General features: G+C 59.7%; 2 protein-coding genes across 6 annotated transcripts in view; both read right to left on the bottom strand.

The window, feature by feature from the left end:
• On the bottom strand, positions 1-3,273 carry Arrdc2 (arrestin domain containing 2). The gene is made up of 8 exons (XM_004646862.2): positions 2,869-3,273; positions 2,700-2,766; positions 2,396-2,543; positions 1,784-1,886; positions 1,445-1,701; positions 1,204-1,366; positions 930-1,090; positions 1-748 (listed from the first exon to the last, which is right to left on the bottom strand). Exons 1-8 carry the CDS (start codon positions 3,140-3,142, stop codon positions 704-706), a joined length of 1,218 nt encoding a protein of 405 aa, XP_004646919.1. The 5' UTR covers positions 3,143-3,273; the 3' UTR covers positions 1-703.
• A 4,019-nt stretch (positions 3,274-7,292) lies between these two features.
• Positions 7,293-10,881, bottom strand: part of Kcnn1 (potassium calcium-activated channel subfamily N member 1) — a 19,892-nt gene continuing 16,303 nt past the window's right edge. For 2 of the 5 annotated variants that reach the window (XM_023707220.1, XM_004646863.3), the window contains 3 exons: positions 10,195-10,203; positions 9,962-10,031; positions 7,293-8,246 (listed from right to left, as the gene is read on the bottom strand). In XM_023707220.1, the coding sequence (XP_023562988.1) occupies positions 8,016-8,246; positions 9,962-10,031; positions 10,195-10,203 (310 nt within the window). In that variant the 3' untranslated portion in view covers positions 7,293-8,015. The remainder of the gene's footprint in view (positions 8,247-9,961; positions 10,032-10,194; positions 10,204-10,881) is intronic. The other 3 variants (XR_002819284.1, XM_023707219.1, XR_002819285.1) reach the window with 3 other exon arrangements.

Below are 10,881 nucleotides of genomic sequence, written 5' to 3' on the forward strand. Positions count from 1 at the left end.
TCGTGGTCCACACTTTTATTGTTTTAAAAACATAACTGTACCAAAGGGGTGGATGGATGGTCGGTGTGCGAGGGTGCCCAGCTTCCTCGGACCCAGCCCCAGGCAGGGAGGGCACTCAGGGTGGGGCAGCCAGCTGCCCCCACTGTTCCACTGTGCCGGTTTCTGGAATTCCCTGTCCCCTGTCCATCCAAGCTCACAGTGTGGCCTTGGCTGGAATCCCTGCACTTAAGGCCCCAGATTCTGAGATAAAGGGGTGGCCTCCAAACCCTTCTCTCACTGTTCTTCCTCCTCATCTGACACTGAGCTCTTTCCTATTCATACGGCAATACCCCAGGTCAAATGTCCGCCAAGAAGCCTTCTCCGCTTCCCCATGGGACTTGCCCAGATCCCTCCTTCTGGTTCTCGAGTGTTTACATCTGGCTTTGTCTGCCTCAGGCTGGGCCCCAGCACTGCCTGCAACCTCAGGCCCACATTTCCCAGTTGCCCCACTGGGCCACTGATTCCGCCATGCGTCAGGCTCCTTCTGGGGTCTCCTTTAGACCTTTGCGATGGTGACACTGGATCAGCATTGTCTTCTTTGCTCTGAGACTCAGTTTCCCTGGTTTCAAGGAGTCAGGCTTGCTGGCCCTTGGCCTGGGTGTCCTCCATGGCCACAGTGGCTAGAAAGTCATGTGCAACCTCATTCCGAGGGTCTGCTTGCCACTCAGCAGGTCATGCAGCGAGGCCTCGAAGTTGGGTTTGGATCCTCCTGGGTGGAGTATTTCTGTGAGTCAGGGGGTAATGCCTGCCTAGGGTAGATATGGGTGATGGAAGGCAAGGCAGGCTGGGGCTTTGATGCATGCTTAGGAGTTCTATCACCTTGGAAACTTTGAGGCACTGGAGGTCAGAGAGGCCAGGGAGGGGATTGCATCTGGGAACCCTGAGCTTACCTCCGAATACAGGGGTGGTGGATGGAAGCGGCACTCCTGTAGGTAAGTGAAGTAGGGGCCTTCGAGGCTGGTGAGGGCGTCACACAGTAATGGGAAGGAGCTCTGGATGGTGGCCACGGCTGCCTCCTCCTCTGTCACCACGTCTGCGTACTCAGGAGGGGCTAGGGAAGGCCCACAGGGTGAGCTGGGTTGGCAGGTAGGGATCTTCGGACACCCATCTTGCAGTGTGACCACCCCAGCCACCCACAGGTATCAGGCAGGGAAGGCTGCTCACCTTCTGGCTGCTCCGGCAGGGTGCCCAGCCCCCAGTCCAGCAGGAAGCTGGCCTGGCTGCCCACGCTGGAGGAGCGGCTGCCAAAGGGGTGCAAGGGGATGGTGCCGATGACCAGGGGCAGCTCCAGGAGTAGCTTCGAGGAGCCCGGTATGTCCACACACACCTAAGGGAGAGGCAGCATGATGGGAGTGCGGCGGCAGCCACACCTGCGCCCTGAGGACCCGACTACAACGGGGGGCACCTTGAGCGAGTAGTCCACACGCAGGACGCGGCAGTGCAGGATGGACGGCCCCACCGGGGGGATGCACAGTGCGCGGCCCTGCCACAGCGTGCGCCGCCCCGGGGCCACCGGCTCTCCGGCCAGGCTGGCCACCACCAGGCACTTCTGCTTCCGGGTGCCCCGGGCCATGAATGTCTGCGTCTGTACCAGTGCTGCTCGGGGCCGCACAGGACGCGTACAGCTGTTGTCAACCTCAGCAAAGATGGGGATCGCCTCTCCTGCAGGAAGCAGAGCCGGGGCCTCAGTTTCCCTGACCCCACCCACTACCCTGTCTATCTCCCACTCCCTCCTGCCTGGTACCTGGGGTGTAGCCTTTGCGGTCGATCTTGGCAGAAAGCGACACCAGGCCTCGGTTACAGTACCAGGAGCGAGCGACCTTCTCCCGGGCTCCTGCTTGGGGGGCCTGCCAGGGTTGGGACACCAGCGGGTCATTGGGGAGCAGGACCTGGCTACTTTTTATCACCTAAGAACTATGAGCAAAATCCTGCAGCGTCTTGAACAGGACCCTCTTATACCACAGAAAGTGGAGCCAGCCAGGTGTGGGGGTGCACACCTGTCATCGCAGCACTCGGGAGGCTGAGGCAGGATGATTCAGTTTGAGGCCAGCCTAGCTACATAGTGAGCCCCTGTGTCAAACACACAGAACAAAGAAAGGGAGGCCAAGCCCTTCGGGTGCAATGAACACTTGTTCAGGGAGAAGCTATGCTAAGCAAACTATCAGAGGGTCAGGGTCCCCTGGAGCCACGAAGCAGGTGGGTCACAGCAGGAGGGGCCCAGCGCCAGGGTCCCTGCTGGCGTCTGCCCGTCTGCCGGCCTTCCTCCCTGCCTCCCTGCCTCCTTCCCTCCGGGGCACACAGTTACTGCCCGCTTGGTGCCATCCCATCCTGCCTTCCATCTTCCCCAGCCACGTACCAGCAGCTCGGGGGTGTTGATGTCTAGGCTCTCGATGACAGTGAACACGGTCCTGGTGCGGCGTGCAGGGAGCCAGGGCCTGCGCAGAGTGGCCTTGACAGAGTAGCGGACACTGCCGTGCTTGCCCTCAAAAGATGTCACCAGGGTCCTGGGGTGTGGGAGCCACCGTTGGGGTGGGGCATAGCAGGAACGGGGTGGCAGGGATGCGCTGGGCCGTATCCTTCCCACAGGGGACAATCCCAGGGCCTGCCACCCCCAGGCCCCGGGGGCTCCCCAGCACCCGCACGCCGAGGTTTGCACTTACAGGGGCAGCTGGAAGCTGAACGGGAACTCGTGGCGCCCGGCAGGCAGGGTTGTGGGCTCGCCGGTGTCTGCTGGACAGAAGAAAGGGCTCAGCGCACGAACAGCGAAAGGGGGCGGGGGCGACACGCAGGGGACGGGGACGCCTGGGGACCCCCGGGACCCCTCCGCACCTGAGCCCAGCAGGGAAGCGCGGTGGCTCACGAAGTCCACGCGCTCGCTGTAGCTCTGTGTGTACGCGGTGCTCGAGCCGGTGCTGCGGGACTCGGTCCAGTGCACGTGCGCGCGACCCAGCGCCCGCAGCCGCAGGGAGCCCACGCGCACCGCGCTCGCCAGCTCCAGCAGCACCCGGCCCGCCAAGCACTGGCCGCCGCTGAACACGGGCTCCGCGCCCGCCGCCGCACCCTCCAGCTGCACAGCGAACGCCTTCACCTTGTCGAGCAGCATCGCGTCTCGGCCAGGAAGGGCACACACCCTACGCACAGACCCAGACCTCGAACCCGCGACGTGGAGGAACTGCAGGCGCGGGGTGCAAACGCACGGCCAGCAAGAAGGTTCAAGCGCACTGAACCACCCAACCACAGCTCCAAACTCGGTTTAGTATTGGCTTTTATAGCAGGGAATAGGGCGGGACCGGAGGGACGAGCCGCGCCCCCGTTTAGGGCGGGATTCGACCAATAGCACGCCAGAGGGGCAAGGCTTCACGCTCCGGCTGGGAGCAAAACAACACACAGCGCTGCCCCGCAAGGCTGCGCGCCAGGCCGGGCCTCTGAGCGCCCCGCAGACGGCGGAGAAGCTGAGTCCACCTAGCCAAGCACCCTGCGCTCAGCTTAATTATCAACCGGTCGCCACTTGCAGACGTGATTCGGAGCACGCCCTGCCCAAGTTGGTGATAATCTTTTGACCTCGGTTTCCACTCCCGAGAGCAGGGAGATCAGGCTGGGCCCAAGGATCGCGCATGGATCACCACACCCTGGGTATTACCCCGCCCCCATGCCATCAAAGGCCAGCCCTCGACCTTGCTCCGGGCCTCAGTTTCCCACCCTTGGACACGTCGCCGGGCGCGCGTCCGCGGGGCGATGGCGCCCTCTGGTGGTGTCGACTGTCGCTACCGCTCCTGCGCCCATCTCTTCCGGGGAGGTCACCCTCCGCCTCGAGGGAAAACACGGGTACCTTCTAGGCCTCAGCACCTCTAGTAGGGGCCAGGGAGCCCGAGCAGGCCAGCACGGGCTGCACTGCAGAGGTCAGCTTGGGGGAGGGCTGCGGTGATGACAGGACCCCAACGCGCTAGGACCAGGGGGGGCCTGAGGGTGCAGCGGGGGTCACAGGCGCGGAGGACACAGCCCGAGCCAGCGCCCGGGGAGGGGTGCGCGCAGCCCGGCTCAGCCAGCAGCTGCATCCTTCCAGGGTTGTACCGAGTTGTGCCATTTTGTTTTAAGCAGTGGCGAAGTTTATTCAAGAAAGCAAAAGGGAAGGCTAGGGCATGGTGGTGCACGCCTGTAATCTCAGCACTGGGGAGGCTGAGGCAGGAGGATCCTTGTGAGTTCGAGACCAGCCTGGGCTACACAGTGAACTCAAGGCCAGCCTGAACTGCATAATGAGATCCTGTCTCAAAAAGACAAAAAAAAATCAGGGGCCAGGGCTTCAATCCCCGGGCCTGCAGTTGCACCCCGCCCAGGGGGCACACTGAGACAGCAATTGAGACTGGGCATGGTAGGGCTCCTGTAATCCCAGTTGTTAGGAGGCTGTCTGTAAACAGGCAGATCACTATGAGTCCGATCTAGTAGTGAGACCTTTCCCTTAAATAAATAATAAAGACAAAATAAACCCTTCAACAGCCCATTTCAAACAGAAGAGGAAAATCTACAAAGGGGATAAGAAGGACTAGTAATAAGGTTGGAGCTAGCAGTTAACTTCATCCACTGCTAAATACTATCAAGAACTATAATCAAATGTTTTCTATTGGCCAGAAGAATCATTGCTAGAACAAAGTCAGCAAATTACAATCTGCAGGTCAAATCCAGCATTCAACCTATTTTTGTTCTTAAAATTCATTGCATACAAAAAAAAAAAAAGATAAAAGTTAGGGACACAACACAACACAGGCTATTGTGTAAAGGTATGATAGCCCCCTTCAGGGTTTTAAGTAAGCGTCAGAGGCCCAAAAATTCCCCACTCCCCAGGTCTGAAGATGGAACCCCGGGGCACTCTCCTACCAAGCTACATCTTCATTCCTTTTTATTTTATTTTTTGTTTTTTTCAGAATAATATATACAATGCATTTGGTTGTTGCAGGGTCTCACTATGCAGCTTGGACTCGTGGTGATCGTCCTGCTTTCAAGCCTCCCCAGAGCTGGGATTACAGGCATGCACCACCACACCCTGGCCTTTAGTTGGGGCTGGAATGGGCTGTAGTGAAGGGGTCAGCTTGTGGGAGGGCTGTGGGTGATGCCAGGACCCAACGCCCTAGGGCTGAGGTGGGTCTGAGGGTGCAGGGGGGGGGGGGCGGTGGCACAGTGCCTAAGCAGGCGCTTTAGTCCGCTGAGCTATCTCACAGGTCCTTTTTTGGTCTTTTTGAGACAGGGTCTGGCTATGCAGTTTAGGCTGGCCTTGAGCTCACTTATGTAGCCCAAACTGGTTCGACCTCGCAGCGATCCTCTTGCCTCAGTCTCCCAAGAGCTAGGATGACTAGCGTGCGCCACCAGACCCGCCTGGCTCCCCCCCCCCTTTTATTTATTTATTTATTTTGCGGAACGGGGATTGAACTCAGGCCCTTGCGCTTGCCAAGGAAGCGCTTATTCTACTGAGCCATCTCCCCGGCTCTTTCCCCCTTCTTTTAAGACAGTCTCGCTAAACTGTCCAGGTAACACTCGAACTCGCAGTCCTGCCTCAGCCTTTCCAGCGCTGCGATGACCAGCGCGCTCCAGCCCAGGGAAAGGAAGCCCCGGCCTCGGCCCCTTGCAGCTCCCACATCGCGCCGCGCCAATGTTCCGCGGGTGATCCGGGATCTCTCGCATCCTCAGGAGCCACCACGGGGCTCCGGAGCGGCCAGCTGCTTCCCCCTCGCCCGGGTCCTGCCCACCACTCCCCTGAGCCGCAAACATATTTCTGGGAAGCGCGCGAGCCATCACGGCAGTAAGGCACCCGCGGGGGTCCCAGGACCCTCGGAAGACGCCATCCTTTCCCGTCCCTCCCGGGGGGAGGCACTGCCACCGCCGATCCCCAACACTGGTCGGCCGAACTCATAGCGGCAGACACTGCGGGGTAAACTGAGGTAGAGCACTGAGTAGCATGTGAATGACACAAGGCCCTTCTTTGAGAACTGGGGCCCTTAAACTTAGCACACCTGGCGGGACTCGCGGTTCCCACTGGGCTCCCCAGATGCTGGGTGGCATGGGGACCACTGGCTCGCAGAAGGGTCTCTCCCCTACAGCGTGTAAGTCCCAGGGCTCCCTGGGACCTGGAGCGGGCCCCCGGGACTTGGGCTCTGGTCCTAGGCGGCGGGGAGCGTCCTGTGACGAGCGCGCGCAGGGCAGGGGTCCTGACGGAGATCGGGTCCGCGCACCTCACCTGGGAGCAGCAGCTGCCGCCGTCGCAGGAGGGTCTCGGCAGCCGCGAGGTCGCTGGCCACCGGGCGGCCACCCACGCTGCGCGCCTCCAGCCAGTGCGCGGCCGCCTCTCCGCGCACGGCCACCTCGAGCGCGCTCACCTGCAGGGCCCCGCGGCCTCCAGCAGCAGCCCGCCCGCAGCGACACCCCTGCGCGGACCGCAGCGCCCGGGCCCCGCGCCAGCTCCAGCGCAAAGCCACGCACCGCGCCGCCAGGGGGCATGGCGCCCGCGGGCTTCCCGGCCCTGCGCCTCCTCGGAGGACCCGGCGGGCCCTGCTGTCGGCGGGCGGAGACGGATGTGGCCGCGCTTGCGCCGCCCTGCGTGTCCCTGTCCCCAGCACCTGGCCTTCTGCCTTGGCTGTCACCTCCAGCCTCGTGGGTTTCCCCTATGGCTCCGTCGCCGCGCTGCAACCACTAGTTCCCTCCCAACGCTGAGTCCACACTGGACCCGGGGGAGTGGGGGTCCCTCCCTTAGTGAGCCCCACCTCCCACACTTGGGCCAGCCCCGCCTTCTCTGGCCTCGGCTGCCTTCTAACCCCTTGGTGAACCCAGACCAGGAGGGGCACTTCCTGAACACCTACTGACTGCCTGAACATTTCAAAGGTCCTGGTTAAGTCTCTGTCATCTCATCTTAGGAGAGAGCTAGGGTCCCCGGAAGGGTGGCCATTGTCCAGGCCCCACAAGAAGCCCCAAGGCTTCCCCTTCCTCTCTGGGTCTTAGGTCCTGTTGTCAGGACCTGGCTGGACCCTCATCCCCTCTGCCAGCCAGGTACCTGCCCTGTTCCAGTCCAGAGGCTGGATTCTGATTTTGCCTGTGCAGGTAGCCCCATCTTGCCCCAAGCCGGCCCAGATGGCACCACCTAGGGTCCCAAAACCCCCATCCTGTGCCGCTGAGGGAGCCCCCACCACCAAGTCCAACGTCTGCATCTGTTCTTTTTGTTTGCTTTTTTTTTTTTTTTTTTGAGACAGAGGCTCACTATGCAGCCCAGGTTGGCCTCAAAATTTCCGTGATCCTCCTGCTTCAGCCTCCCAGGTGCTGAGATTACAAGTATGTGCCGTCACACCCAGTTGGAGGCCCACCTCTGGGCCTCGTACTCCCCATCTGGAATTATGTATGGCTCCATCCCTCTGCACTGTGTGGCCCTGGGCAAGTGGATTTGCCCCTCTGAGCCTGTGTTCCCCTCCCGACACCACCTGCCCTGGTTGTGTTCTGAAGTCACACCACAGGCCTTGCACACACCAGGTGTCCAACTGGAGTCCAGTGGCAAGTGGACAGCCCCTCACCCACGTCCCTGCCCCCACTGGACATGGGCCAACGTCTCAGTTATCTGCTGCCTTCTTCTGGCTAGGTCCGAGCCACGTGCCAGGTGGCGGCAGATGAGGTGGTATTGATGGTACCAAGGAGCTGTCCCCACCTGAAGGTGTCCAGTGTGGCTCCAGGCAAGTTCAGTCACAGAGCTGGTGTCCTTGGAGCCACTGTGCACTGTGCCTTGTGTGTGCAGGGCTCACCAAAAGGCAGTGCCCGGTGGGTCTGGCTTTACTGAGGACAGGTAAGGACTCCTCCCTGCTCCTCGATACCCGTCAGGGGCCAGGGACAGTCCTGGGCTGGTGACCAGAGGATGCCCCTCGGTCCAGGGGACCAGCTCCTGTGTCTTCAGCCCTGGTGAGGGGCGACCACACAATGGCCAAGATTGAGGTCTGGGTGGGCAGGCGTCACCCACAGTCGGAAGAGCTGGTGGGCAGCCAGCGGTGGGGTGGGCTTGGGGCTGCTGGGCCGGGCCGGGGTGGTGGGGGTGGCCGGGTGGCTTGGGCGACAAGGCTGGGCAGGGCCTGAAGGGAGACACCCAGCGAGTCCAGGCGGGCCTCGAGTGCGGCCAGGCGGGCCTCGAGCTCCTCATGCTGGGCGTGCAGCTCCGACAGCAGCTCATACATGGCACCCTGGGTCTGTGGGGACAGGGCAGGTGAGGAGGGCGACAGGGCAGGCAGATTTAACAGTCCCCACAGTGTGTGGGCACCCAGAGCCCTGAGTCCATGGTGGGCTGACCAAAGCTGCGGGGAGCCCTAGGGACCCCTGTGTCCCAACCCACAAGAGGGCCAGAGCCTGGGCACAGCCTGTCTTTTCCAGACCCCTCCTGTACCCCAGGCCCTGTCCCCTCCATCCCTTGCTACCCACCCAGGGACAGAGGTGATATCTACTGGGGCCACACCTAGGCCCTGCTGCTTTTTCTGGCTGTAAGTTCATTGTTTTCTGAAATTTAGAATGTGAATCTGATTTTTGTCAGTGAAAGAAATGTTCAGTATTTCTGGTGGCAGAGCCTGTGGTCCCAGCTATTCTGGAGGCTGAGGCAGGACTGCTTGAGCCCAGTACTTCAAAACTAGCCTGGGCAAAGTGAGACTCTGTTTCAAAATCAAATGTAGCCGGCTACGGTGGCCCACACCTATAATTCTGCAACTGGTGAGAGTCTGAAGTCAGCCTGGGCTCCACAGTGAGTTCAAGCCTGGCCTGAACTATGTACCAGGACCCTGTCTCAAGAAAACATTAAAATGCTCCATTTAGGCTGCATATCGAGTTTTGCAAAGTCATTTTCTTTTTTCTCTTCTTTTTCTTTCTTTTTATTTAGTACAGAGTCTATAGGGTCTCACTACATAGATCAGACTCATAGTGATTCTCCTATTTTCAGCCTCCCAAGTGCTGGGATTCCAGGTGCAGCCACCACGCTCAGTCTCAATCGCCATCTCAGCACGCCCAGGGGGCGGGGCTGGCACAGAGCCAAGGATTGAACCCTGGTTCCTGTGTCTGCCTATGTAGGTGCTTTAATCCTCTGAGCTACCTGGCCAGCTCACCAAGTCATTTTCTGTCTAGGTTTTTTATTTTTACTTTTTTTCTTCTGAAGGGGGTGCCAGGGATAGAGCCCAGGGCTTGACACCTGCTGGGCAAGCAGTCACCACTGCGCTACAACTCCAGTCCTTTCTATTTTGAAACAGAGCCTCACTACATTGCCCAGACTGGGCTTGAATTTCCAATCCTCCTGCCTCCACCTCTTGGGGGCTGGGATTATGGATGGTAACATCATGCCTAGCATATTAATTGGGTTGGTTTTGCAGTTTTGAGGGAGGATGTGGCTATGTAGCCCAGGCTGGCCTCATACTTGCACCAGTCCTCCTGCCTCAGCTTCCCAAGTGCTGGGGTGACAGGTGTGCACCACCATGCCCAACTAGCATATTAATCTTTTTTTTTTTTTAATTTATTTATTTATTTATGTGTGTGTGTGTGTGTGTGTGTCCAGCTCAGCCCACCAGGGGGCGGGTTTGGCTGGCATGTGGTGCTGGGGGATTGAACCGTGGTCCCTGTGTTTGCTAAGCTTGTTCTAAGTAGGTGCTTTAGACCACTGAGCCATCTCACCAGCCCCATTTATTTATTTATTTATTTATTTATTTTTTTTTGCGGAACCGGGGATTGAACTCAGGTCCTTGAGCTTGCCAGGCAACTGCTTATTCCACTGAGCTATCTCCCCGGCCCCCATATTAATCTTTTGAAATAAAAACCAACTGCCAGTGCTAAAGAGTAAAGATGTTTGGCACAAATGCAGATTTCTGGGCCTCCTGCAGGGGGCGCAGTGAGACCCCCACCCCCGGGGCTCCACCCAGCGGGCCCTCACCTTGGCCAGGTCAGCCAGCGAGTTGGCCTGGTCGTTCAGCCTCCCTTGCTCGATTTTCACACTTCGGAGCCTGCGGGTGCAGGGGGCACCGTGGTCAGCGGGGACTCAGCAACACATGCCCCACAGGGTGACCCCAGCCTGACCACCCCGGGCCTCCCTGAGCCAGGGCAGACCTGCACCCAGCACCCCCCCCCCCATCCCCCGCCAGTCCTCCGAGGTCCCCCGGAACTTACTTCTGAGCCCTGGCAGGAGCCGGCGCAGCAGGAGGCAAACCACAGGGCAGTTCAGTCTCGGCGCAGCCCGGGGCGAGTGCCCGCCCCACCCGCCTTCGGGCACCGGCAGGCCCAGTGGGGCAGAGCCACCGGCCTCCACGCCCTACTGCTGGGCCTGTTGTCGCCCCTCCACATCTGGACACTGCCAGGACCCCTGGATGCACCTCTCCCCCCTCCCCCCCAGGACCCCGGATGTAGGAAGAGCTGGGGACAGGGGCTGCCCAGATGTCAAGGCAGGCACTAAGCTCTGCTGCCCCGGGGGACTCCAACACGCCTTCCTGGATATCTCTGGAACTGCCCCATTTGGGGTGAATGGTGTCCCCCAAGGCTACACTGGCTGGCCTTAGATGCCCCAGGACCTCAGGGTAGGACTGTCCTTTGGAAAAAGGGTCTTTGCAAGCTTGACCAAGCTAGAATAGGGTTACTAGGATGGCCCTAATCTCATGACTGTTGTTCCTTAAAAGAAGCAAGGGGGACCGGGCAGATGGCTCAGTAGAATAAGCGCTTCCCTGACAAGTGCAAGGGTCTGAGTTCAATCCCCAGTTCTGGAAACAAAAAAAAAAAAAAAAAAGAAAGAAAAAAAGAAGCAGCAGCAGCAAGGGAACAGAGAGGTAGCTCAGTGGCACAAAGGCCTGCCTGGCAAGCACA

Source organism: Octodon degus, unplaced genomic scaffold (genome assembly GCF_000260255.1).
Source record: "Octodon degus isolate 3935 unplaced genomic scaffold, OctDeg1.0 scaffold00282, whole genome shotgun sequence".
In the NCBI taxonomy this organism is placed as follows: Eukaryota; Metazoa; Chordata; class Mammalia; order Rodentia; family Octodontidae; genus Octodon; species Octodon degus.